Genomic DNA, 27,991 nt, shown 5'->3' on the forward strand with positions numbered 1-27,991 from the left:
CAGTGCCACTAAGACACATGATGTTGTGTGGATGACACAAACCCGAGCTTTGAGCAAAATATCAAGTGTGTCCACACAACATCCATCTTAATCACCAATCGGCATCATGTGCTATTCGAAGGAGACCAACGACACAAGCTTACACAGTGACTGACTGCAAATGAAGGTTGTGTATCTTTAAACAAAATCAGGTGCTAAAAATCGAGAGAGATACAAGAGAGAGACGAGGATGAACACCACTGACATCATCCACCAGGCTTGTCACTCTGGGACGAAAACAGTGGTTAACCCCCCCAGAGAGCCCGCAGGACCAGGCACATTCAGCTCCAGTCCTGTCTGAACCAGCTTAGCCTTTCTGACACCTTAGCCTCTCAGCCATGCAGCTCTGGCAGGGGAAGGACTCCAAACTGAGAGGCTGTTGTTTAGAATGGGAGTCAGGTGGCTGAGCGGTTAGGGAATCGGGCTAGTAATCAGAAGGTTGCTAGTTCGATTCCCGGCTGTGCCAAAATGATGTTGTGTCCTTGGGCAAGGCACTTCACCCTACATGCCTTGGGGGAATGTCCCTGTACTTACTGTAAGTCGCTCTGGATAAGAGCGTCTGCTAAATGACTAAATGTAAATGTAGAATCCCTGTTCAGACTGCTGTTCAGCAGCTGTGGTTCGTTTGCTCTGCTAATCCTACTGCTCTCTACCTACTGTTCTAACCCATCTGTTCTCAAGTTCTCACCATACTGTTCTCCATCTTCTGTTCCCTATCTTCTCACATTCTCAAATTATCTTCCTTCTTTTCCCCTCCAATACTGTTCTCAAGTTCTCATCCTTCTGTTCAGAATCAGAATTATCACCCTGTTCTCATTCTAGGTTCTGACCCTACTGTTCTCAAGTTCTCCTCCTACTGTCCTCCTCCTCCGACTCACACCGTCACTGAGGATGAACAACATGGAGCAGACATTCTGCCGGTGTGTGTGTGTGTGTGTGAGAGAGAGCAAGAGTGTCTGAATATTACTTACTGGTGGAGTTGCCTTGCATCTGAATGATGCATTTCGAATCCTTTCCCATTTCCCTTGAGTTAAAGGGACGAACTCTGACAGCCACTTTCACTGAAGCCCCCGACATGGTGGCGGTTTAGGACTCTCCCCTAATACAGTTTCGAAGTTTTCCCTCCTGGGGAAAGAAAACAGCTACGTTATAAACACAAATTAGCTTGTAAATACACAGAAGTAGTGTGTGGTTACACTAAACGGTACACATCTATCAGTTAATTCAAAATAAGGCCTGAAAAAATATGACGTATGCATGGATGAAAATAATTTCTTAACATCAAATGACACCGAAAAATAAATAAGACCAAATTCCCTTACATCAATCCCGTAAAGGGAGCGAAAGCAAATGTATTGCCAGGCCTTATAGCCTGCGTAAATATGGCGACGCTCTAGTGTACATGGGAGGTAGGCTACAATGCTTAAACATAGTTAATAACATCCACAAATTATTCAATTAGGCCTATTCTTAATGATTTTTGTTTAAATCAAATGTGTAGTGCCGATCCATCGCTTAAAGGCTAACAGACGCATCGTAACTCAGGCCTTGCGTTTTTGCACAAACATAGGCATTTACGTTTTCAACACAATCATTTCATGTAATATTATTTCACTATTGAGCACTAGCTGTAAAATACAAAACTAATGTTTTCATCTTGTAGCCTAATTATAGTCAGCCAGCCTGTTCGCTAAAGCATACGCCCATGAAACTGTATCTACCATATTTAGTATGGCCTATGCCAGGAACAAGCAGCAAACGCTAGTTGTAATAATTTCAACGTTTTACTTTATATAAACAAAAATAACAAATCTTAATTACATTTGTATTTTAGTAGCCTACTATGATTTTCAATCCCTTATCGATGCCGTTGCCTTTCGCGACATCGATTAGATTGTTGTTGCAGGACGGGCCACACTCGAGGAAATTGGAACAGTGTTTTCTAAAGTGATTCTAACTAACTTGTCACTAAAATCATACAGGCAGATGTTGAAATGTTATCGACTGTGCCTGTCATAAACCATCTATCGATTTGGCCTGACATCCTTTCAAGGCTGGCGATCTCAAGCGCCTTCCTACTACTTGTCCGGATTCTGGAACTTGCTTGACATTTGGTACAAATTGCCTCGTGCAAATGCACTGAATGTTTCAGATAAACAACAATAAAAGCATTAATGTGTTTGACATAATGCTCTTAATCCGCGACACATGCGTGATTAAAAAACAGCAAGTATTAAGGTTACACATGCCTCCCCAAGCCCAAAGCGATAGGCTATATCGTCTACCAAAACATTATAAGAGACCATTGTGTGTAAATATGATTCACCTCCATATTAAAGTAGCCTATGTCAATACAGAATTCAAGAAATGCCGTATTACTCACTTCTGAAGATCCACCGACGACTATAACACCATACAAAAGCAGCGAAAAATACTAGGCGTTTAAATGATCCCTAATCTAGTGTATCAGAGAATGCTGGCAGAAATGTTTTCAAAAAGTCCACTTAAATAAAAAATACCCATCCTAGCTGTGTTTCAGTCGCCACCATATAGGTTTCCACTGCATTCGGTGCCTCCTTGATAAGGTTATTTTCCTGTTCGTATGAAAGGCGGCCGTATATCTGCACACAAGCGAAAAAGAACGGATAGAATGCCTTGATTTACTGAAAAGATTACGTCAACTCCCTTTTGACCACACTGACTGCCAGTCTGATAAGCCAATAGAACGGGATTCGTCGATGAGCAATGTGTGGGAAAGCCAATCGTGATGGTGAGAAACGGAAAGGGAGTAGCTTAGATCCTGACGCCATACTGCAGGATTTTCTACCGCTCCCCGTGCCGCTGTCACCGCACTACGAAGGTCTAGACGGGAACCAAGTTGAATGGCGCCGCCTAGCATCAGTTTGCCAAAACTGGACTTGGATTCGCAAGATCGCTGGGCCTACCGAAGAATCCAAATCAAAGAATTATCCATTTACCAAAAAGTTAATTATACGTAGGTTTACCTATATGACATTGCGTATATAGTGAAAGTGAAACAAGCACTGTAAACTCTTTCTCAGAAAATAACCATGCGCGGATCTTAATAGTTTTGGAATTCAGAAAAAAATATATAAAGTAAAAAATATAATACGTTTATTATTAGCAGTGTTTTTGGTAGAGGTCGACAAAGGTCTTCCGGTTTGAATGGCGGGTTGGCAAGTCTTTAAATACAGATTTCAAACTGACCTGTTCACTAAACATATAAACTAAATCATATTAACAGTCATTGCCTGCTACGACTCCCACTCTTGCAGACTTCAGGTCTGATTGGTTGTCCCATCACCCCCTGGCTTGTACCACCGTCATTAGTTGGAATGCTCTAGGAATTCACAGGTGAGACTAGTAGCCATCTTCTTTCCCCAGTCCCAAACCCCACACCACCATCATGTAACCCACAGGGTTCCGTTCCGTTCTTCTCTGTCCTGTTCGTCCTTCTCAGAAAGTTTCTTTACAATCTTTGTTGCTGATTAACGATTATTGCATTTATTGAACCCCTCTGCAAAAATGGGGTATTCAAGTTTTCATTTGGATTTGCTGGTTTGCTGTAAGAATGTCACATTCTTATTTAAAATCTTTACCTTTTGCTCAAACTATTTTTTTAATATTAACTGCCGCACATCGAAACATGATTAATACAAATCGACTATTGCCCCATACCTAATCAAACCCGTTTGTATCCACTGAATCTCAACCCATTTCTTAGAAAATCAATTCAACACCCTCAAAAAAACACTGTGAAGATGTGTGCATCAATGTTTATTTCAGTTCAAAATCCTGGCTCCAAAATCAAGTATGTGGGAAAGGAAACGATTTCCTGTACAGTTGAGGTGAAAAACCTGGTTAGGGAAATGTGCTCTCTCAGAGACCATCCTAAAGAGGGAGATGTCAGAGGGTTAAAGAACAAACCTTTCAGTTCTTTCATTTTTTCTTTCTTTCCTCCTTTTCTGTAGTTTTGTTGTACTCCTACTGTGTTTCTGGTGGTCATGCTACAAAGATGCTCGTACATTCTCTCCTAACCACCCAGATCTGCCACAGGAAGGTGTTAAGTTCATGAGGCGCTTAGACGGTCCTGTACTTTAGGCCATGCACACACACACACAAAAAAAAGTTTAATTCACTCATCAAAGTCAACAGGGCGAAACCAAAATGACCACAGAGATACTGGTAAACTGTTGTTTTGCCCCACTCCCACTGTACCCAAATAAAGCAGACATTTTTTTGTTTACAAGACAACCTACCGCGTTTACTTTAAGCTACATATTTTTTTTTATACATATTTCTCATTTTCCAAGCCTTGTCAGCAAACAAGCACTAGTTGGGCATGAGTTTGTAAACTGTATGGTAATTAGCGACAGTATTTTGTGGATGACTTCAAATCTCTTCACTTTCAACAGCTTTTTCTTTTTTTTTTCTTCTGTTACTACTAAACCCCGTCAGTTTCCTAAGTTGCCAATCGTTAAATGCCCCCCCCCCCCCCCCACCACATAACTGGATTTCCTTAAAGAAGCCCACAATCATACAAAACAGAGAAAAATAATCATAATCAATAAACATAATCAATGAAGCGATTGAGCACACTTGCTGCTGGATCAGTAAGCTGTGAGAACGTATCCTTTCAGCTTCTTGTGCACCAACTCTGTTAAATATATGTATATATGTAGATATATATACACAAAAGTCATGAGGGGGTGGGGGGAAAACGTTTAAAAGTCGTAACTTTATTATGTTTCATCGTAGAGCCGAAGGCCCAAGAATAAAGGATAAAGGGGAGAAAAAAAATCTAATCAGGTTTCTCTCTTTTTTCTTCTTCTTTGTTTTCCGTTTTTCTGTTCTTGATGGTTCTCAATTCAGGCGTGTTGGTAACATCCCTTACTGGCGGTCAGTGGGGTGAAGGGTCGGGGTCACAGTGCGTGACGGCCTCCCTGCTTCTCCCTCATCCACGCCTGGATCCTCTCCTTCAGCTCAGGGACTGGGACAGAAACACACCAGGCGTTAGGACAGAAACACACCAGGCGTTAGGACAGAAACACACCAGGCGTTAGGACAGAAACACACCAGGCGTTAGGACAGAAACACCCCAGGCGTTAGGACAGAAACACCCCAGGCGTTAGGACAGAAACACCCCAGGCGTTAGGACAGAAACACACCAGGCGTTAGGACAGAAACACACCAGGCGTTAGGACAGAAACACCCCAGGCGTTAGGACAGAAACACCCCAGGCGTTAGGACAGAAACACACCAGGCGTTAGGACAGAAACACACCAGGCGTTAGGACAGAAACACACCAGGCGTTAGGACAGAAACACACCAGGCGTTAGGACAGAAACACACCAGGCGTTAGGACAAACACACCAGGCGTTAGGACAAACACACCAGGCGTTAGGACAGAAACACACCAGGCGTTAGGACAGAAACACCCCAGGCGTTAGGACAGAAACACCCCAGGCGTTAGGACAGAAACACCCCAGGCGTTAGGACAGAAACACCCCAGGCGTTAGGCCGCACAGCGTTAAGCCAGACGGCGTTAGGCTCGACCACCGCCAGGCCGAATATAAACAACAAGCCGACAAGCAGGAACAGAACACAGTGTGATAACATGGACTTGTTCTTACACCCAAGCAGAACACAGAGTAGAAGCTTTCGTGTGCACAGGTAGATATATGGTGTGTGTGTGTCTCCCTATACACTTCTGTTGGAAGATGATGTACAGTCGGTTCACTTTCTCTACGCAACTGTATTTTTTACATCTCTGTGGGTAAAGGGTGTGCTGAATCACCCCCTCTCAAACCTGGTCCTCAGGACCTCCTGCCCTGCATGTTCTAGACGATTACGTCTTCCAACACATCTGGCTCATAATATGTTAATACCTACGACCCGTTCACCTGAACCAGGTGTGTTGGAGCAGGGGAACATCTAGAACATGCAGGGTAGGGCCAGCCCCCCAGGAGCAGGGGAGAGAAAGGCCACGCTGCCAGGCTGGTGGGGCAGGTACCTGACTCCAGCATGCTCTCTGTGAGTGGCTGCCTGTTGAAGGGGTCTGTGGGAGAGTTGAGCAGGTGGCGCAGGATGATGGAGCGATCCATGATGTTCCCAGACGGCAGGATCACTGGGTCGGTCATCAGGGTGTCCATGAGAGGGTCTGGGGAGACCGACAGATGTAGGCCAGACACGCACGCACGCACACACACACACACACGCAAGCACAGACAGAGAGAGAGAGAGAGAGAGAGAGAGAGAGAGAGACACACACAGGTTACACAAAAGAATACTGACCAAATCACAATATTGTAGTATTGTCTGCTTGACTTCATTCTATTAATTTTGATACCCTGTCTCTCCAATCCCATGTCTTGATTTATGCCCCTTCCCAGAACCACAGAACAGGAAGTAATAAAAGCCCTCATTAAGATGATTCAGTGCAAAGTCCTATATTCAGTACGTCTCAAGGTTTCCACAGGAAGGTTTAATATGTTACACGTTTATAAATACGCCATGCCTCAATGTTTTTAACCCTGGATGGCTAGCTGACACCCCCGACCCCGGCCAATGTGAGGGGGGGCCAACGAGAGGGGGGCCAGGGGGGCATATCTGGAAATCAAAGAAGGCCGACGAGCCACATTCTCCTCCTGGATCAGATTCAAGTCTGTGGCCCCTCCATAACACACAAATCCCTCGAAATATCTGGGATTCTACTGCAGTAACAGGTGGGTCTGGGATTCTACTGCAGTAACAGGTGGGTCTGGGATTCTACTGCAGTAACAGGTGGGTCTGGGATTCTACTGCAGTAACAGGTGGGTCTGGGATTCTACTGCAGTAACAGGTGGGTCTGGGATTCTACTGCAGTAACAGGTGGGTCTGGGATTCTACTGCAGTAACAGGTGGGTCTGGGATTCTACTGCAGTAACAGGTGGGTCTGGGATTCTACTGCAGTAACAGGTGGGTCTGGGATTCTACTGCAGTAACAGGTGGGTCTGGGATTCTACTGCAGTAACAGGTGGGTCTGGGATTCTACTGCAGTAACAGGTGGGTCTGGGATTCTACTGCAGTAACAGGTGGGTCTGGTTGCAAGTCTGTCCACCTGGACAGGAACTGACGCAGGGTCAGGGCTAATGTCAGTCACTGGCTTTTTCCACTCTGAGCGAAACCCCTCACCCAAGCCTTCATGGAAACCTTCTGGTTCATCATGATATTCAGGCATTTAGTCAGAGGAGCTGTGTGATAAAGCATTGGAGATAGATATGTAACGTTTAGGCCTGCGCTCTTGTGTTGAGGAAGTAAGGATGGAGGGAGGGAGGGAGGGAGAGAAGATAGGGAGAGAAGAGGCAGGGAGGGAGGAAGAAACCTTCCTCCCTCCCTGTTGTTCAGGTCTAGGTTGCTTGGGGTCAAAGACTTGCCTTTGAACTCGTCGGGCGCGTCGCTGTAGTCCATTTCGGACTGCGAGTTCCTGGCGACGATCTCCTCCACCTTCTCCGATAGCAGCTTGAATTTTTCAATGGCGATGGTGGACTTGATACCGGCCTTCTTCATCTTAGATATCACCTCCTCGAAGAGCTCTCGGCTGTACGACCGCTGGAGAGGACGGGAGGGAGAGAGAGAAATGTCCGTTTATTTGAGAAGAAAGCAAAAACACGTGTGTGTGGGAGTGTGTGCGCGGAGAGAGAGTGGCACCGACAGCGCCCATCCTCATTCCTTCCTGTCACTCAAAACACGACGACACAAAGAAACCAGACAGCATCGTCTGCGTTACCGTGACAAAGACATGTCTCTGTTCGCGCTGCCTTCGGAGCACCAAGTGTTCCACAACCAAAGCTTTCTCAGAAATGAACATCCCTGTTCCACACGGTGCGCATCACTCCTCTAAACACGTACCTGAGGAGACCGCACGTATACAGGAGGATGTTCTGTGGTGGATGGCAAGGTGGGGGGGGGGAGGGGCGGAGGCTCACCTGGTCGTCTGCGATGGCCTTGGCAAAGCGAGCGCAGTCCAGCTGCAGGTAGATGTCAGTCAGCTGGTCCAGGAGCTTCTTGGGCTCGAAGCCGTACTTCTCCGGGTTCTCCACCTTCAGGTCCCGACACTTGGGGCCGCAAAGCTGCTGGAGGTTGAAGTTCAACATGGCCGCCAGGCGAGGACCCAGCTCCTGGGACCACAGAAGAAGACGGCGTTCAAGAAAATAACGTTTTCTTTTCTTTTTTTACGCTTTCCTGGGTACAGGTGTAGATGTACACCTGGTCTGGTGTGCAGGTGTGTCTGGACAGGTGTGCAGGTGTGTGTGGACAGGTGTGCAGGTGTGTGTGGACAGGTGTGCAGGTGTGTCTGGACAGGTGTGCAGGTGTGTCTGGACAGGTGTGCAGGTGTGTGGGGACAGGTGTGCAGGTGTGTGGGGACAGGTGTGCAGGTGCCTGGACAGGTGTGCAGGTGTGTGTGGACAGGTGTGCAGGTGTGTCTGGACAGGTGTGCAGGTGTGTCTGGACAGGTGTGCAGGTGTGTGTGGACAGGTTTGCAGGTGTGTGTGGACAGGTGTGCAGGTGTGTCTGGACAGGTGTGCAGGTGTGTCTGGACAGGTGTGCAGGTGTGTGGGGACAGGTGTGCAGGTGTGTGGGGACAGGTGTGCAAGTGTGTGTGGACAGGTGTGCAGGTGTGTCTGGTGTACTCACAGGCCTGAGGAAGGGCTTCTGGACCTGCTTGGTGAGGATGTGGAACATGTCCACCGTCTCCGTGGCGAGGGCCAGGTAGGAGCGTGACACTCGCTCGTCCTGCGTCAGCTGGGACTGCCGGCTCGTCTGCTGCTCCTGGAGGGGGGAAACATGGTTCAGCCCAAAACAGACAAATGGTTTGATCCAAAAGGTACAATGGTTTGGTCCAAAATGTAGAAATGGTTTAGTCTAAAAGGTGTGCTCTCTGTGCACAAAAAACGTGTGCACCTTTTGGACCTAATCATTGCTACCTATTTGGACAAACAGCTTCCAAATATGTACATTCTTCCACACATGGAGTCGAGCGTGTGGTTTGATTGGCTGCTGACCCTGGGCAGCTGCTCCCATTGGTCCCTGTTCTTCATCTCTTCCTGGATCTCGTGGATGCGCTTCAGTGACTCCAGGCTCTCGTCCAATAGGAAGGTGGTGTCGTTGATCAACATGTTGATGTAGCGCACAAACTGCTTCCCGGAACTACAGACACGAGACAGCATACTTTATTCATTTAGAAGACACTTCCAAGCACATCGAAAACCATCTAGACTGTAAATATTGTGTTCTAGAATGTACCAAGTGTGTTATAGACTGTGTTCTAGAACACAACTACCTCAGATGGGAAGTAACGTAGTACAAATATTCGTGACTGTACTTAAAAATCGATCTGGTATCTGTACTTTACTATACATTTTTTTAAATTGAACTGAGAATAGAGGCATTCCTGATCACCTATGGCCATATATGAGGGAGATGTTTGAAATTGTCGGCGTCAAAAAAAAGTATTCCTGGCAAATGCGTCTATAGTGTCTTTTTGTATTAATGTATTAATATGATGTGAGGTCCAACAGGTAGTAGTAATGGCTACTTTTTACTTAATATGTCAGAGCCCACACTGCTTTAACTTAGTGAAAAAGTGTAGTCAGTACTTCAACCTTTACCAGAGTCTTTTAAACATGAGTATCTGTACTTCTACTTGAGTGAAGGATGTGTGTACTTTGCCATCTCTGATGCCGACTCACTTGAACTCCTCGAGGAAGGTTCCGTGGTGCCCTATGTTCTGCCACAGGCTCTTGAAGATGGTACTGATATGGTAGCGGATGGTAAACTTGTCGTAGAACTCGCTGGTGGCCCCGGTGTGTTCCACGTCTGGGGAGAAGAACCATCAGCATAGAACACAGCAGCTTAGAACACAGCATCTTAGAACACAGCAGCTTAGAACACAGCAGCTTAGAACACAGCAGCTTAGAACACAGCAGCTTAGAACCTTCATCGTAGAACCCTCATCTTAGAACCCTCACCTTAGAACCCTCACCTTAGAACCCTCACCTTAGAACCCTCACCTTAGAACCCTCACCTTAGAACCCATGTCGGCCTCGAGCCTTGTCGGCCTCGAGCCTTGTCATCTACAAGCATTATTCTCAACACACATATTCTGCGCTCATTCCGCCTCCCCATTGGCTCTCACCGGTGTAGAACTTCATGAGGGCGGGGACTAGCTGCTTGACGGACAGCGGGTGGTTCTCCATCATCTCGGAGAAGCGCTGCGTGCGAGGCTGCACGGCTGGGTTGGTGACGAACAGCACCTCCACCAGCTTGGCGATCAGGTAGGGGTTCCTGATGTAGTTCTGGCTGCAGATGAACACCACCAGGAAGGTGACGATGTCCTGGACGCACGGCTCGTACAAGACCTGCGGGGAATACCTGGGGTGTGGGGGGGAGGGAAAGGGAGGAGGAGGGGGAGAACAACAGGGGGGGAAAAGGAGGGAGAGGAGAGGGAAGATTAGGAGGAGATTGGGGAGGAGGTGAGTTAGCCAGCTGCCTCACAATATAATATAATCCAAGATACGTTACTAAGGTGGTCAGACAATGTAGGGACAGATATTTCTAGCCCTACAGTCAAATATGAAAGTGTAGAGTTTCAACATCAACAGCCCATGATGAATACGGAGGCTTGTTGCGTGGGAACAGCTGACTTACTGCACGACGAAGAGCAGGAACTCAGCCACGTCCTCGATGTAGAACTCAGGAAGAGCAGCAAAGCTTTTTGGGATCTCAGGGTTCAGTGGTAAGGTCATGCTACGAAATCATTGGAAGAGAAAGGACAAGTTAACAACCCACATACTGTAGAATGAACATGTAATCAAAACAGATGCACTCGGTGGTAGGAGGTGAGGTGTAGGAGGTGTAGGGTAGGAGGTGAGGTGTGGATTGAGGGGTATGAGGTGAGGTGTAGGGTAGGAGGTGAGATGTGGATTGAGGGGTATGAGGTGAGGTGTAGGAGGTGAGGGGTAGGAAGTGAGGTGTAGGGTAGGAGGTGAGGTGAGGTGTGGACTGAGGGCTAGGAGGTGAGGTGTGGACTGGGGGGTAGGAGGTGAGGTGTGGACTGGGGGGTAGGAGGTGAGGTGTGGACTGGGGGGTATGAGGTGAGGTGTGGACTGGGGGGTATGAGGTGAGGTGTGGACTGGGGGATAGCAGGTGACTGACTGGGGGAAGGCTGGGTCCACTGTGCGCAGGATCAGCTGGATCACCATGCTGTAGAACTGAAGACATCTGCGCAGCAGGTTCTCATCCAGCAGGCCTGCGTCGGCACACGCCTTCGCGCGCACCAGTTTCTGTCAGGACGAAAGGAGAAACGTCAATAAACAAACAACAACAAGATATTCTTGTTGTTCTTCTGCCAGGCACTGCCCTCGGTCATTAGGAGGGGCGACAGACCTTGAGCTGGGTTTTGCATCTCTTCAGCATCTCTCTGTGTCGGCCGGCCAGAGGAGAGTCCTTCCACTGGCTCTCACTGTTCTTCAGCTCCTCCACCGTCCTGAAACACACACACACACACCATCAACACACGTGCGCACACACACCATCAACACCTGCCCACACCCATCTACTGGATCTTTCCAACTATGTGTCTATCCATCCCTGTGTGAGATGTGTGTGTGTGTATATCTGTGTGTGTTGTGTGTGTATATCTGTGTGTGTTGTGTGTGTATATCTGTGTGTGTTGTGTGTGTATATGTGTGTGTGTTGTGTGTGTATCTGTGTGCGTTGGGTGTATATCTGTGTGTGTTGTGAGTGTATATCTGTGTGTGTATATGTGTGTGTTGTGTGTGTATCTGTGTGTGTGTGTGTATATCTGTGTGTGTTGTGTGTGTATATCTATGTGTGTTGTGTGTGTATACGTGTGTGTGTTGTGTGTATATCTGTGTGTGTATATCTGTGTGTGTTGTGTGTGTATATGTGTGTGTGTTGTGTGTGTATATCTGTGTGTGTATATCTATGTGTGTTGTGTGTGTATACGTGTGTGTGTTGTGTGTATATCTGTGTGTGTTGTGTGTATATCTGTGTGTGTGTGTGTATTTCTGTGTGTGTTGTGTGTGTATATGTGTGTGTGTTGTGTGTGTATCTGTGTGCGTTGTGTGTATATCTGTGTGTGTTGTGAGTGTATATCTGTGTGTGTTGTGTGTGTATCTGTATGTGTGTTGTGTGTATATCTGTGTGTGTTGTGTGTGTATATGTGTGTGTTGTGTGTGTTGTGTGTGTATCTGTGTGTGTGTGTGTATATCTGTGTGTGTTGTGTGTGTATATCTATGTGTGTTGTGTGTGTATACGTGTGTGTGTTGTGTGTATATCTGTGTGTGTATATCTGTGTGTGTTGTGTGTGTATATGTGTGTGTGTTGTGTGTGTATATCTGTGTGTGTATATCTATGTGTGTTGTGTGTGTATACGTGTGTGTGTTGTGTGTATATCTGTGTGTGTTGTGTGTATATCTGTGTGTGTGTGTGTATATCTGTGTGTGTTGTGTGTGTATATGTGTGTGTGTTGTGTGTGTATCTGTGTGCGTTGTGTGTATATCTGTGTGTGTTGTGAGTGTATATCTGTGTGTGTTGTGTGTGTATCTGTATGTGTGTTGTGTGTATATCTGTGTGTGTTGTGTGTGTATATGTGTGTGTTGTGTGTGTATCTGTATGTGTGTTGTGTGTATATCTGTGTGTGTTGTGAGTGTATATCTGTGTGTGTTGTGTGTGTATCTGTGTGCGTTGTGTGTATATCTGTGTGTGTTGTGAGTGTATATCTGTGTGTGTTGTGTGTGTATCTGTATGTGTGTTGTGTGTATATCTGTGTGTGTTGTGTGTGTATATGTGTGTGTTGTGTGTGTATCTGTATGTGTGTGTGTGTACCTGTTGAGCTCACGGATGGCCCGGAGCCTGCGTATGTAACGCCTGCACCCGGGCAGGATGGACAGGTGGTGAGCGTGCAGCGTCAGGAAGAAACACTCGGTGGGGAACTTGGGCTCCGAGAACTGGCTGGGGTCGTCGTCTGTCCACCACAGAAGAAGAAGAAAATGAGGCGCTGTATCAGGCCTGTCGTTGTTGGTTGTGGTTATTATGGGATGGTGTGGCGCTGGGCTCACTCACGCAGCTCTGTGAGCCAGGCCCTCAGCTCCTCCATAGGGGCCTTGAGACGCGTCTCCTCAGGGCTCAGCGCCAGGCGGCAGCGGGGGTGGAAGATGTAGAAGGGATCCACCGTCTCCAGCTTGATCTTCATGCTCAGCTGCTGCAGCACCCACAGGAAGTTCAGCATGAAGCCGTCTGTGGACACCAGCTTGTCGTCCGTCTGGAGGGAGGGAGGTTGGGGAGAGGGAGGGAAGGGGGAGGGAGAGAAGAGAGGGATGGAGAGAGGAGGGAGGGAAAGAGACAGAAGGCAGGAGAGGAGAGGAGAGGAGGGGAGGGGAAGGAAAATAACAGATGTTGGAGGGAGAGGTGAAGAGAGAGCGAGGGAGAGAAGAGAGCAAAGGCGCAAGGGGAGAGAGCGAGGGGAGAGGGGAAGAGACAGAAGGCAGGAGAGGAGGGGACGGGAAGGAAAAAGTGAGAAGTAAAAAGAACAGATGTTGGAGGGAGAGGTGAAACAAAGAACTGAATAACATTACTCCACAACCCAACCTCAGGAACCCTAGTCCGCCTCAGGGAAGTTTATCCTGCCAAGATGGATATTAGAATACTTTCTACCAGTGAACTCCTGTGTACATCCCCCCCCCCCCACACACACACACACCCTGTACCTGCATCTGGGCCTTCTTCACGTTGCGGTTCACCAGAACTGCCATGTAGTTGAGAGCAGCCTCCCTGGTCTCCCCATTCAGCAGCACGTTGTGAAGGATTTTAAACAGGTCACCCTAACCGGGGGAAGACACACACACACAGAGAGACACACACACACACACAGAGACACACAGAGAGACACACACAGACACAGTGAGACACACACACACACAGACACAGAGAGACACACACACAGGCACACACACAGGCACACACACACACAGAGAGACAAACACACACACCCAGGTAGGCACACACACAGGCACACACAAAACAAAGTTAGCATACACATGTACATCGGTATTTCAGGACTGAGCCAATGAGAAGCAGCGTTAGATGGCGGAGGTCTGTGACATACTCTTGCAGACTCCAGGTAGTGCTGCAGTGATTGGCTGACGACGCGCGTGTTCTCCATGGTGATAGCTGGACCTGAGAAGTACTTGTCCCCGACTTTGGTCTGAAGGACAGAGCAGCCGCCAAAGGAAGGTTTGTCAACACCAGTGTGTATCAGAATGGTGTTTAGTGTGCGTACCTGTGTGTAAGTGTGGATGTTCATGTGTGTAAGTGTGTGTTGTTTAGTGTGTGTGTTGTTCAGTGTGTGCTGCATCCTCACATCGTCCTCAGCGAAGACAGACAGGCTGAAGAAGGCCCCCAGGTAGGACAGCCTCTGGACCTCCCTCCCACAGCCTGGACTCAGGGCCCGCGGACACCACAGAGGCAGGCAGCTCATCTGGACACACACACGCACAGACAGACACACACACACACACGCACATACAGACACACACACACACATACAGACACACACACAGACACACAGACATACAGACACACACACACACACATACAGACACACACACAGACATACACACAGACATACACACAGACAGACACACACACAGACATACAGACATACAGACACACAGACACACACACACACACACAGACACACACACATTAAAACAGACATACACACATGTACATGTACACACACACAGTCAGCTGACTCAATCTCACGAGGTCCCTTGCACCTCTGGGGAGAAGGGCTCTATAACTGATACGTGTAAATGTCTATAGAAACTGTGTCCATACCATTAATACCCAGGTTTTATTAAACGTATAATTTCCACATTGAGCACAATAAAGGAACCGTAATCTAATGTTATTGAAGCACACTCACCAAATTGCACATGGGGTGAGTCTTTCCAAACTTTATTTCACAAATCTCTGCTAATGCCTGTAGGAACACAAACCAGGAACACATCTTAAAGCAATATTCATTTGTTAGTTTTCTACCCGCAACTGTGTATCTTCCAACCTGAACCACCATGCTCTCCTCGCCCTCCTCCTCCCTAACCCCTCCCTCCCGCCTCCCAGGTAGGGCTGGATGCCCCCTGCGTACCATGAGGGGGAATTTGAAGTTGTCGCTGTCGAAGGAGCATTCCTTGGCTGCCATGGCCAGGCCTTGGAGGATGGGAACGAAGATCTGACAGCAGGCAGGTGGGGGACAGAAGACAACGTGTTAGAGGAGAGAGAAGGAAGGGACGTTCTGTCAGTAACAGTGTTCAGACTATCCCTCCAACCATCCCTCCCTCCAACCAGCCCCACCTGTCTGAACACATCCTCCTCCAGGTGGGTGATGCGGACCAGCTCCTGGATGAAGCCGTACGGAAGGTTCCGGCACAGCAAGTAGGGCACCAGCAGGGATGGCTGCAGGGGGTTCCTGCACATGAGCACCAAGAGAAACCTGCTTTACCTGCTGTTCAGTTCCTGTTCTTCTCCGGTTTACTTCCTGTTCATTACTTGTCTAATTCTTATTCATTTCTGGTTTACTTCCTGTTCAACTACCGCTTTCCTACAGTTTGCCTCCTGCACGACTCACAATGAGTTGAGAAATTAAAACATAGAAAACATCTAGAACAAAGATTGAAAGATTGTAATACCAGTAATACGTTTTATTTTAGATGTTAAATTTAGAAGGTAACTGTCCCTCCGTGTCAAAGGGGCAGTTTTTAAATCCTAACAGCTGCTGGAGAAACCGCTTCAGGAGGAGGCGTGTGTCGGATACGGTGTTTGTGTAGAGAGAGAGAGACAGAGAGGGAGAGAGAAACAGAGAGAGAGACAGAGAGGGAGAGAGAGACAGAGAGAGAGAAACAGAGAGAGAGAGAGAGAGACAGAGAGAGACAGAGAGAGACAGACAGAGACAGAGAGAGAGAGAGAGAGAGAGAGAGAGAGAGAGACAGAGAGAGAGAGAGAGAGAGAGAGAGAGAGAGAGAGACAGAGACAGAGACAGAGACAGAGACAGAGACAGAGACAGAGACAGAGACAGAGACAGAGACAGAGACAGAGACAGAGACAGAGACAGAGACAGAGACAGAGAGAGAGAGAGAGAGAGAGAGAGAGAGAGAGAGAGAGAGAGAGAGAGAGAGAGAGAGAGAGAGAGAACACAGCTCTGGGTCATGCCGTCATGCAGTGAGAACTGAGACCAGAACACACAGAACAGAGGTGAAGACTAGTTGCTATGGTGACGCTCGTCAGTGGTAAAGAGATGGAACAAGTTAGATAAAAGAAACAGAAGTTGTTTACAGACAGATGACAGAGGAGGAGGAGGAGAGATGATGGAGGAGGGAGAGGAGGAGGGAGAGGAGGAGGGATGATGGAGGAGGAGGGAGAAAGGAGAGGAGGAGGAGGGAGAGGAAGGAGAGGAGGAGGAGGGAGAGGAGGAGGAGGGAGAGGAGGAGGAGGGAGAGGAGGAGGAAGGAGTGGAGGAGAGATGATGGAGGAGGAAGAAGAGGAGGAGGAGAGATGATGGAGGGAGAGGAGGAGGGAGAGGAGGAGGAAGGAGGAGGAGGGATGATGGAGGAGGAGAGATGATGGAGGAGGAGAGATGATGGAGGAGGAGAGATGATGGAGGAGGAGAGATGATGGAGGAAGAGGAAGGAGAGATGATGGAGGAGGAGGAAGAGGGATGATGGAGGAGGAGGGAGAGGGATGATGGAGGAGGGATGATGGAGGAGGAGGGATGATGGAGGAGGAGGGAGAGGGATGATGGAGGAGGAGGGAGAGGAGGAGAGAGGATGGATGAGGAGGGATGATGGAGGAGGAGGGAGAGGAGGAGGAGGGATGATGGAGGAGGGAGAGGAGGAGAGATGATGGAGGAGGGAGAGGAGGAGAGATGATGGAGGAGGAGGGAGAGGAGCGCGGCGCAGACAGACCTGGGCTGGGTGAGCGCTCCCTGGAGCACCAGAGCAGCGTGGGAGATGCACTGAGAACGGATGTTGCTGAGGAGCTGGCTCACACTGGGGTGGCTGCACATCTGAGAGAGAGAAGGGGGAGGAGACACAGAGAGGAGAGGAGGGAGGGAGAAAGGAGAAGAGAAGAAGGGGAGAGGAGTAGAGAGAGAGAAGTGGGGAGAGAGGGTAAGAGAAGGAGAAAGAGTGAGGGAGAGGAGGGGGAGATAGAAGGAAAAAGAGTGAGAGAGGGGGGAAGAGAGAAATGAGAACAAGCAGAGAGAGAGAGATCAAGATCAGGATGAGACAGTGATTTTATTGTAATCCAGTTCCTGTCAATGCTTAGGCAATACAACATTGGTTTGTCGCTGGCCAGTAAAACACCTTAACTAGAAATAGAGAGACTGAGAGATAGCGAGAGAGGGAGGGCGCGTGAAGGTGTGACATCCTCAGTGCTTTAAGTGTCACAGGAAGTCTCTCCCGATAGTGCTGAATCATCTGCTAGCAGACTAGCTCTCTCCTGTCAGAGACGAGCTGAAGCCAGGCTCTCAGGACCCAGGCTCTCAGGACCCAGGCTCTCAGGACCCAGGCTCTCAGGACCCAGGCTCTCAGGACCCAGGCTCTCAGGACCCAGGCTCTCAGGACCCAGGCTCTCAGGACCCAGGCTCTCAGGACCCAGGCTCTCAGGACCCAGGCTCTCAGGACCCAGGCTCTCAGGACCCAGGCTCTCAGGACCCAGGCTCTCAGGACCCAGGCTCTCAGGACCCAGGCTCTCAGGACCCAGGCTCTCAGGACCCAGGCTCTCAGGACCCAGGCTCTCAGGACCCAGGCTCTCAGGACCCAGGCTCTCAGGACCCAGGCTCTCAGGACCCAGGCTCTCAGGACCCAGGCTCTCAGGACCCAGGCTCTCAGGACCCAGGCTCTCAGGACCCAGGCTCTCAGGACCCAGGCTCTCAGGACCCAGGCTCTCAGGACCCAGGCTCTCAGGACCCAGGCTCTCAGGACCCAGGCTCTCAGGACCCAGGCTCTCAGGACCCAGGCTCTCAGGACCCAGGCTCTCAGGACCCAGGCTCTCAGGACCCAGGCTCTCAGGACCCAGGCTCTCAGGACCCAGGCTCTCAGGACCCAGGCTCTCAGGACCCAGGCTCTCAGGACCCAGGCTCTCAGGACCCAGGCTCTCAGGACCCAGGCTCTCAGGACCCAGGCTCTCAGGACCCAGGCTCTCAGGACCCAGGCTCTCAGGACCCAGGCTCTCAGGACCCAGGCTCTCAGGACCCAGGCTCTCAGGACCCAGGCTCTCAGGACCCAGGCTCTCAGGACCCAGGCTCTCAGGACCCAGGCTCTCAGGACCCAGGCTCTCAGGACCCAGGCTCTCAGGACCCAGGCTCTCAGGACACAGGCTCTCAGGACACAGGCTCTCAGGACACAGGCTCTCAGGACACAGGCTCTCAGGACACAGGCTCTCAGGACACAGGCTCTCAGGACACAGGCTCTCAGGACACAGGCTCTCAGGACACAGGCTCTCAGGACACAGGGACTGATGCGTCCTGGGAACCACATGCCCCCCTGCCTCCAGTCAAGAGAAACTAGATACAGCCAGACCTAAAATAAGTGGAACAGCTGCATAAACAGGCCTTTCTTTTCCTCTCAGCATTTGAAATGAAGGGTTTTCGATTAAGGAAGTCTTACCACTTTCTGGGGTGGGTGGGTTTCTGTGATTAACATCAAATCAGGTTTGCCCATTTTACAAGCAGTGTCACAGAGGGCTTTACATACACTCACTGCACCTAAACCAACCTAAGCCTTCAAGGACGCCTCTACATCACCACACTGGCTTGTTACAAAACTACAAGTTGGAAAGCTCTTTAGCGTGTGTTAACCCGTTCAACCGTGGCTGGGCGGGACGGAGGCTAGCGCGGAGGCTAGCGCGGAGGCTAGCGCGGAGGCTAGCGCGGAGGCTAGCGCGGAGGCTAGCGCGGAGGCTAGCGCGGCGGCTAGCGCGGAGGCTAGCGCGGCGGCTACCTTGGGGGCCTTCCTCTCCTCCATGCCGACACTGTCGAAGCGCTCGATGAGGTAGTTGAGCATCTCTGTCTCCTTGCACGCTTCAATGGTGAACCGGTCGCTGGCCGACTCACTGGACATCCCCCCTCCAGATGCCCCCAGGCTGGGAGAGAGAGGGAGAGGAGGGGGAGAGGAGGGGGAGAGGAGGGGGAGAGGAGGGGGAGAGGAGGGGGAGAGGAGGGGGAGAGACAGAGAGGGGAGGAGAGGAAAATAGACTTGTTTAAAATCACCAGGAAGACAAGAGGGGAGAATCCAGTGAGAAGCAGTGCGGTGAGAAAGCGTCTTTTACAGCAACATCCTGAAAGAAACACAGTGTTAGAAACACTATAGCACCCAAGGCCGCATTTGGAATTTGGGTAAGAAAAAAATTCAAATACACACATTCATGCTAATTAAGTCAGGCTGTTTGAAGCGAAAGGAGCCCCCCCCAACCGCACCCCCGTCCTCTTCTTCCTTCCATCCCTCCACCCCTCCTCCCTCCACCCCCCAATCTCCATCCCTCCTCCTTCCATCCCTCCACCCCCCTCCTCCACCTCCAATCTCCATCCCTCCTCCATCCACCTCCCATCCCCCCACCCCTCCCTGTGGTGTTGATGTTATTGGTCGATTGTTCTCCAGACCTGCTAGACTGCAAGCAGCGTCACAACACTGCAAACCTCTGGTTACGGCGTTCACACCAGCAGCGACCGCGTTACGCTCCCACAGACAGCAGAGCAGCAGAGGGGGGCCGACACGGCCCCGGAGGGCCATGATGCAGGGCTTCACCTCTCTTCATCTCTCTCTTTTTATCTCTCCATCTCTCTCTCTCTGACAGAGTATTCATTCCAGGAGAACACAGAACAGGACTATCTGCAGGATCATCTATCAGTGCTTGAGGAGTGCTCACAAAGACCCCACTCTGAACACAGTATCAAGTAACAGCCTCGGGGCTCTTCAGGGAACCAAACTGCAGTTTTCATGCCTTGCTACTTTGGGTGAATATTTGCCAAGCATAGTTTGTTGAGAAAATTCCCCTCGGAACTCATTTCACAGAGCCAAGAGTCTCTGGTTTAGAGGGTGTGGTGTTTCAGCTGCACTACAGGACGAATTATTTGCTGGAAAATTACAACTTCCTGTGCTAAGTAGCTAAATGACTTGTTCTTTAGAACTGTCTTAACATATCACACTATACTACTGAGAGCAGATCACTTTTTTAAGTAACTCAGGTCACCAAGAGAATAGAAAATGCTGCTTCTCCTGTTGATAGGAAACACTCTCAAACAAACAGCAGGCTGTGTAATAATGTGTTTGTTGAACAGACACTTTAACCAAAGGAATATATCAGAGGAGGTTTCGAACCTGAAACCTCTTGATCTGCAGTCAAATGCTCTAACCACTGAGCTATTCTTTGCCTGTGTTTCTCTGTAGCTGCCTCTGCTGGTGTTAGTGTCCGCGTGAACGCGCAGAAGCATGCAGCTCTGCTACTGAACACGCACACGCCAGCACGCACGCACGCACACGCCAGCACGCACACGCGAGCACGCACACGCGAGCACGCACACGCGAGCACGCACACGCGAGCACGCGAGCACGCACACACACCGTGCTGCAGCAGTGTACCTGGACCCAAACTGAACCCGCGCAAACTCGTCCTCCTCGTCCTCGGGATCTTCATCACTGCTGTCCTGAGACATGTCCGACAGGGAGAAGTACCGGAGGGAGAAGGGGCTGGCGGGGGAGAGGGAGGGAGGACGAGGGGGAGAGGGAGGAGGAAGAAAAGAAGAAGGAGGAAAAGAGAAGGAGGAGGGAGAGGGAAGACAGGAGAAGGACGTGGCGAGGGAGAATAAAGAGGAGGGGGCGGGGAAGAGGAAGAGCAGAAGGAGGAGGAGAGGAGAAAGAGGGGGGGTGATGGGTGAGGATGGATGGACAGAGGAAGGGAGGTGTAGAAAAAACAAAACATGGAAAACGACTGAGATGGAGAATGGACACAGGTCACAGGAAAAGGTGGACAGGGAGGAAGGAAGCTCAGAGGAAAAGAAGGAAATGTCCTAGCATCCTACCTGGCCTCTGGCACACCACACAACCGATCTCACAAGACTACAGTTAGTGCCACTCAGTGAACCTGCCTCGAGTTAATCCACAACCATGCATGTCAGCTGGATACCAACAAGGCAACACGCCCATGCTGTGAGCTTAACCAAGAAACCAGGACTAGTAATGAGCTGGCCAAGTAAAAGGACAAACTCATTCAAGCTAAACGTCACTGGCTTCATCTTCATCATCTTAATCACCTTCCAGTCTCAAAGCCACCTCGTCACAGCCAGGTCATGTCTAGTGAAACACCCCTAACCCTAACCCAAGCACAAGCACAAGCACTTCCCTCTCACACAGCCAGACAATCACCACTAACCTCTCCTGTTGTGTATTTCACACCTGATTCAAATCAAGCCAGTGCTGAAAACACCATCATGGATTGGGTGTTGGGGTGTTAATGTTTTAGTAGCGTAGCGGGCAGTTGGGTCACGCGCGGTCACACAGGCTGTACCTAGAGGGGATCCTGGAGACACGGGCACCTCTCCGGGGGGCCGCTCTGGGCGAGGGGGCCCCCCCAGGCAGGGGGGTGGAGGCAGTGGGCCGGGCCCTGGGGGGGCTGAGGGGGTCGGGGGGGGCTGGGGTGTTGGGGGGCACCAGGAGGCCAGCGGGGTTGGGAGACAGGCCAGGGAGGCTGGCCACCCTGGGGTTGGGGCTAGGGGGGGTCGGGGCCCCCCAGGGGGAGGTGACTGTGTAGGGGCGATAGCGCTGGGAGATGGGCAATGGGGCGGAGGGGGGGTTGAGGCTGAGTCTGGGGGGGGCGGGCGGGGCAGGGGGGCTCGGAGGGGGGAAGAGGAGGGGGGAGGAAGGGGTGGTGGGGGTGGAGGTGGGGGTGGGGAGGGGTGCAGAGGTCATCCGGGGTGTGTTCAGAGACAGAGGGTGAGGGCTGCACCCGTATAGGCTGAAAACAACATGGTGAGAGACAGGGGGTTGGACAATGTCACCCAGCAACTGACCACACACACACACACAGGTCCCTCCACACACACACACACACACAGGTCCCTCCACACACACACACACACACAGGTCCCTCCACACACACACACACACACACACACACACACACACACACACACACACACACACACACACACACAGGTCCCTCCACACACACACACACACACAGGTCCCTCCACACACACACACACACACACACACACACACACACAGGTCCCTCCACACACACACACACCACAAACAGAAATCCCACGAATGAATGCAATCGAATGTTATAAACACAGAGATGAATCAGCTACGTCAGATCAGAGAAAAATGTACAACCTTGAATATCATGGTTTTCTTCACTTCAGATCTACCAGAGCACTGGCATCTAGTTGTATCACAGGCTGGGTGAGTGTGTGTTTATATATATGTGTGTGTGTGAGCGTGTGTATGTGTGAATATATGAATATGTATGCATGCGTGTGTGTGTGCTACTTGCCTGGACAGAGAGCTGGCTCCAAAGGAACCCCCACAGGGAGCCATGGGGCTGGTGCCCTGGCTGGGGGGCTGGACCAGTGTCAGGCGCCGGTCCGGGGATTTGGCAGCTGTGATTGGCTGGGACGTGGCAGTCAGGCTGGCGAAGGGGTTGTGGACGCGTGATTGGGTAGACATCATGAGCACCTCCATCAGGATCTGGCCAATCAGGTCTTTGAAGTCAGAGAAGACTGGAGGGGGGAGAGAGGGAGAGAGAGAGAGAGAGAGAGAGAGAGAGAGAGACAGAGAGACAGAGAGCGAAAGAGATCGTTTTACATCTTAACAGCCATGAATTCACTTTCATCCTTTCAGCACGCAAGTTCTGACACATCCACCAGCCTCCCATTCAAGCATGCACTCATTCAGATTCTCAACATCTGTTCCAGGATGAGACTGTTGTCAAGGCGTTTCCCCTCCCTGCTGAAGCAGGATAATAAATAAAGCCGTTTTCTAACAGGGTTATACTTCACCACACGCGATTGCTGTGTCATATCCTGCCTTGCTGCTAAGACACCTCAAGACAATAACATGTGGTTGTACGTGTAAACTAACCCCAGGGGTGGAGGTCTGTTTTCAAATGGGTGGGACAGGTTCTTGGATGCGTCCATTAAATTTAATTTTTCTTAATATATAATGTGTGTGTGCGTGTGAGGGGCATGCCCCACCCATGTATACTGAAACCATACCTCCCTAACTAATACCCACAGCTCTACAAACCCCTCTGACGGTGTCACAATAGCAGACACACAGGCAGACATACAAGGCAGAAAGACAGACAGGCAGCAGGTAGACAGACAGGCAGCAGGTAGACAGACAGACAGCAGGTAGACAGACAGACAGCAGGTAGACAGACAGACAGCAGGTAGACAGACAGACAGCAGGTAGACAGACAGACAGAAGGTAGACAAACAGCAGGTAGACAGACAGACAGCAGGTAGACAGACAGAGACAGACAGTCAGGAGGTAGACAGACAGACAAGACAGCAGGTAGACAGAGACAGACAGACAGACAGCAGGTAGACAGACAGACAGTCTGGAGGGGGTGTCCCACCATGGTTGTGGCTGTGCTGGAAGTCGGCGGCGAGGGAGGGCAGGTAGATGACGTCTCTGTCCTGCTCCGTCCAGGAGACACGCAGGATCTTACAGATCAGCTGCAGGGCCTGCTCCTCAGACACATCTGAGCTGGCCGAGGACTCCTGGAGCACACATACACAGAGACAAAGACAGAGAGAGACACGGACAGAGAGAGAGAGACAGAGAGGGACAGACAGAGAGAGACACGGACAGAGAGAGAGAGACAGAGAGGGACAGACAGAGAGAGAGCAGAAAGACTGATTAACACACAGACCACCGAGAAGACCTGGTGTTTGGAAGGAAAGGTTGACTTCCTGCCTACCTTCTCAGCCAGGTTCCTCTTGTCCCTGCGGTCACTGTCCTCCACCTCCATGTTCTCTATACCTGAGTCCACATCCACCTGGGACATGCTGGGGAGGTGAGGTGTGGGGGGGGGAGGAGAGGGGAGGGGAGATGAGGAGAGAAAGGTGGAACCGAGGGGAGAGAAAGAGAAAATGGATAGAGAGGGAGAGGAGAGGAAGAAGGGAGAAAGAGCGTGGGAGAAATCAATCAATTTTGAGCACAAATGCCAGACCAAAGTAAGACCATACATACAGCTCCGGTTGGTCCTGAAGTAACAGAACACTGTGACAACTCCATGAATGAGGAAAGCTCTGTGTTTCTCACCTCTTTTCACAGGCGGTGTCTATGTCCATGCTCTGGGAGCGTGACAGACTCTGGGACTGGGTCTCCAGGCTGTTGGAGGGGGAGCTGGAGAGAGAGCTCACCCCCTCGCTGCTCTGGCTGCGGTACGCCACGCCTGGAGCATGGGGAGACGGGGGGGAACAGGGGGGGAGACGGGGGGGAGACGGGGAAAATAGGAGGACAAAAAAACAACAGAAGTTCAAATGTGTGTGTATTAATGAGTGTGTGCAAAGGTGTGTGTGCGTGCATATGTGTCAACTGTATCAAGAAATATGACTTTTTAAACTCCAAATCACTTGTTTCAACCCCTCAGCTCTAGGGGACGTTGACTAGCAGGCAAGCTGCCTCCAGCCCCCAGAGTCAATCTGGATCCCCTGAGCTCACTGTCTAGTCTGTGGTGTGTTATTATAAAGCCTGTCCAGCACACATAGCCAAGGACAAAGCTGATTACAGCCCAGATCTACTGGCTAAAGAAAGGTCAGGAACTACCACATGACTACCAGGTTACAGCACAATGAATACATCCTCCTGCCATGTCTGAAACAGGAGGATTACATCTCCTGTTACACTAGTACACCTGCCTGGGGCCTCCTGGTACAGACTTAATCTACTGTAGCGTATTTGTCATTACTACTATCGCAGACTTAGTCAACTGTGGTGTGTGTGTCATAATTAGTCACAAGAGACTTCAGGAATGCATATCAACTGCTATCAGTCCAATCAAGCCACTATATAAAGGTCAACGAAAGTAAAACTGCAGGGACTGACACTCCCTTTGTACAGAAAAGTCCCTTTGCAAAAGCAATCAGTCATGAATCGGTAAACAATGTGCTCTGATCGGTATTGTACCCATCTATACCTACGATGGTTATGGCGTAGGTTCTAGAGCATTTGAGAACAGTGAGTTATTCACGCTAGCTGTTAGTACTCTCTCTGCTTACCAAATGTCGAGCAAGGACACAGGCCTGGTGAGCACAATACGCTACCTCTGTTGTGTCGGTTGATGACAGCGCTCAGGGTGCCTTTGGCTGTCTATTTATCAAGACCCTTTCAAAAGGCCTCTCATTCTGGACCTCCATAGTTTTTTCCCCTCTTAGCTCCAATAGACGGACACAAAGGTCATGTGATGGTATCGGGACTGGGAGGAACAGGAAACGTCACTGTGTCTCACACCGTGTGGCCGGCCGGACGACTGTTTTGACTTTCACCTCAACATGCTCACAGCTGAGCCCGAGCCTAGATTGTTGGGACATACAGTGACGAGGCCCTTTTGTGAATCCCCTGGAAGGGACAAGACTAGTTGCTGATACACCTATTAGATTCCCAAAGTGCACTGATTGTGGATGACATTGCAGTGGTTAAGGCCCAAGCTCTTACTTGAGGGTATTTTTGTATCCGATCAAATCTCATACACAAATGTCTCCCGTGATAACAGTGTTCGTAGATACTTGTTAGCACTGATGAGCCTAGCTGTGAAACCTGGAGTTATAAACACCTGGCTCAGATCAATCCAAGAAATTCCAAGGACAACAGTGACAGGTTGAGGCTGGAGTGCAGCTTCTCAATGAGTCTATTTCCCTGCCTTTTCGGTTTTAACAGAGGTGTTTCTGATCGCTTGTGGTCATACCGGAGGCACCCATGGGTGAGGTGGCAGGGGTGACACTGTGGACGCTGAGGCCCAGAGAGTTTGAGGCGGCTGGGGTCAGAGACTGAGGAGGTGCCCCTGAGGTTCCAGGCAGGGGCCCAGGCGGAGTTTCTCTCTGTGGGGACGTCAGGGGAGTACTGAGAGGGGTACTGGGCTGGGAACCCTGCCCTCCAGCCAGTCGGGCTAATCGCCTTCTGCGGATCTGCAACAAATACAGGAAAAAACGGTCAAACGGCTCGTTTGACCGTTTCATCTTTACGTTTAAATAATATCTAAAGTATACCGACCGTGAACATGGTCTTGACGCGAATGTTATAAACGTAGTTGTCGAACTAAATTGTTCATTTTGCAAGTAGGTTATTAAAAAATGAGTGCGAATGCATGGGGCATTTTAGACGAAGAGGTCATTTGGGGAGCAAAGCTAAAGTAAACACCTGGGCTAGTCAATCAATGAGGACGAAGCTAAGAGAAAATATGAACAGCACAAGAAGCCATACGTAAAATATGTCTGGCGTTGTTCATATAGAACTGCACAGTCAACGTTAGCAAGCTGCCTGGCTAATGGTTAAAGAATAAGCAAAATCTCACGGTCACAATATTACACAATATCTGATGGCATATTCTGATTGAGTGACATTAACAGTGTATTAGCTACTGGATGTGCAATTGACAGTATAATTATCTTTGCCGGGTGGATTTAGCTAGCAACAATTATTGGGTTGGTTGCACAATGCCAATGGTGGCCTCCAGTGTTATGCTGAGTCGTCTAGCAAGCAAAGACAATTCTATCTGCTACTGTTTCATTTACCTATCATTATAATTAAAATCCAAGGACAACCTAACTTGTTTTTTTGTAAAACGCCATGTGTCTTTCACGTGAAAACCCTGACATTTACAAAATAACTGTATTCGCTGCGTAGCACAGCTAAGCAACCTAGATCTAGTAGTGTAGCTATGTGTTAGTTAGCTAGCAGCACCATGCTAGCGAACTGTACTGACTCAGCTAGTAGCCCTAAGCTAGATAGTAGCACAGCCTTCGAAAAAAAAAAAACTAAAACGACACAAATCCATGACTAGAACACACCATCCTTCGTCGATAACATGTCAATATCCGATTATAGTTTATATTTTGTAACGCAGTCGTGATCTTACCTCGTCGGCACTCAATTCTTCCATTGTGTTTCCTTTATTTTCAACTGGCTAAACAACAATTGTGCCAGCCAGCCAGCTAGCTAGCAGCAGCTATTTCTAATAGAACCAAATGTTCATCTTCTATCTAACTCGTGAAACAAATAACTATTCGTCTTGATTGTCGTACATAAAATAAATAAAAACAATGCAAAGTAATATACAATTTTTCCTCCTAATTCGGCGTGATCTACTCGATTTCTACCGAAAATGAAACAAACACAAAAGTAATGTCAAAACACGAAGGAGGCCATTCTGGATCGTATGTCACGTGACCACGGATTGACACACAGTAGAACAATCAGTGTTGGACGAATTCGTCAGAATTTTCCTATCATGCGAGCTTTATATGTCAGTAACATGTAGCTGCAACACATTCTTTTTAATTCTATTTCATCCAAATTTATAATTGCAGTTTTGGGAGTAACAGTTTACAGTAAAACCCTAAAGTCCGCCTCTAGCTGTTTGGCGTACTCTGATAGGCCATACAGGAATACATTATATATATATTTTCGTTTTTTGTTTGTTAAAATATGGATCTGGTATGACAAAAGAACTGTTTTGTCCACTTGCCCACGTGCATGAGCCTCAGTTGGGTAAAGGTCTTAGTGTCAAGGGCAGCCAGATTAGAGTCAACAGTTCACCTTCCATTTCGAGTAATGACACCACATCGGTTTTTAGACAACAT

At 49.4% G+C, this 27,991-nt stretch overlaps 2 protein-coding genes across 14 annotated transcripts in view; both read right to left on the minus strand.

Moving 5' to 3' along the window:
• Nucleotides 1–2,710, minus strand: part of kif1b (kinesin family member 1B) — a 71,635-nt gene extending 68,925 nt beyond the window's left edge. For 6 of the 13 annotated variants that reach the window (XM_062460273.1, XM_062460274.1, XM_062460271.1 and 3 more), the window contains exons 1-2: nucleotides 2,423–2,699; nucleotides 1,011–1,164 (exon numbers count right to left, since the gene is read on the minus strand). In XM_062460273.1, coding sequence (XP_062316257.1) covers nucleotides 1,011–1,116 — 106 coding nt within the window. In that variant the 5' untranslated portion in view covers nucleotides 1,117–1,164; nucleotides 2,423–2,699. Of the gene's footprint in view, nucleotides 1–1,010; nucleotides 1,165–2,422 lie in introns of all 13 variants that reach the window. The other 7 variants (XM_062460272.1, XM_062460269.1, XM_062460267.1 and 4 more) reach the window with 3 other exon arrangements.
• Nucleotides 2,711–4,778: 2,068 nt separating this feature from the next.
• On the minus strand, nucleotides 4,779–27,663 carry ube4b (ubiquitination factor E4B, UFD2 homolog (S. cerevisiae)). The gene is made up of 29 exons (XM_062460282.1): nucleotides 27,268–27,663; nucleotides 26,098–26,317; nucleotides 24,453–24,585; nucleotides 24,109–24,196; nucleotides 23,764–23,908; nucleotides 22,678–22,903; nucleotides 21,688–22,134; nucleotides 20,763–20,870; nucleotides 19,125–19,266; nucleotides 17,088–17,188; nucleotides 15,481–15,595; nucleotides 15,275–15,358; nucleotides 15,053–15,109; nucleotides 14,486–14,602; nucleotides 14,231–14,329; nucleotides 13,833–13,946; nucleotides 13,189–13,387; nucleotides 12,952–13,090; nucleotides 11,488–11,587; nucleotides 11,257–11,384; nucleotides 10,750–10,848; nucleotides 10,238–10,473; nucleotides 9,792–9,918; nucleotides 9,105–9,249; nucleotides 8,737–8,871; nucleotides 8,028–8,219; nucleotides 7,476–7,650; nucleotides 6,074–6,220; nucleotides 4,779–5,050 (listed from the first exon to the last, which is right to left on the minus strand). The coding sequence occupies exons 1-29, from the start codon at nucleotides 27,289–27,291 to the stop codon at nucleotides 4,983–4,985; spliced, it is 4,110 nt and encodes a 1,369-aa protein (XP_062316266.1). The 5' UTR covers nucleotides 27,292–27,663; the 3' UTR covers nucleotides 4,779–4,982.
• Nucleotides 27,664–27,991: the final 328 nt, after the last annotated feature.

This window comes from Osmerus eperlanus, chromosome 4 (assembly GCF_963692335.1).
Source record: "Osmerus eperlanus chromosome 4, fOsmEpe2.1, whole genome shotgun sequence".
NCBI classification, from domain to species: domain Eukaryota; kingdom Metazoa; phylum Chordata; class Actinopteri; order Osmeriformes; family Osmeridae; genus Osmerus; species Osmerus eperlanus.

Coding starts and splice junctions, on each gene's coding strand:
- ube4b (XM_062460282.1), bottom strand. CDS start 27,291: ATGGAAGAATTGAGTGCCGACGAG. Junction 9,919..10,237: donor CCTCATGAAGTTCTACACCG/GTGAGAGCCAAT, acceptor TCTTCTCCCCAG/ACGTGGAACACACCGGGGCC. Junction 7,651..8,027: donor AGGCCATCGCAGACGACCAG/GTGAGCCTCCGC, acceptor CGTCCTCTCCAG/CGGTCGTACAGCCGAGAGCT.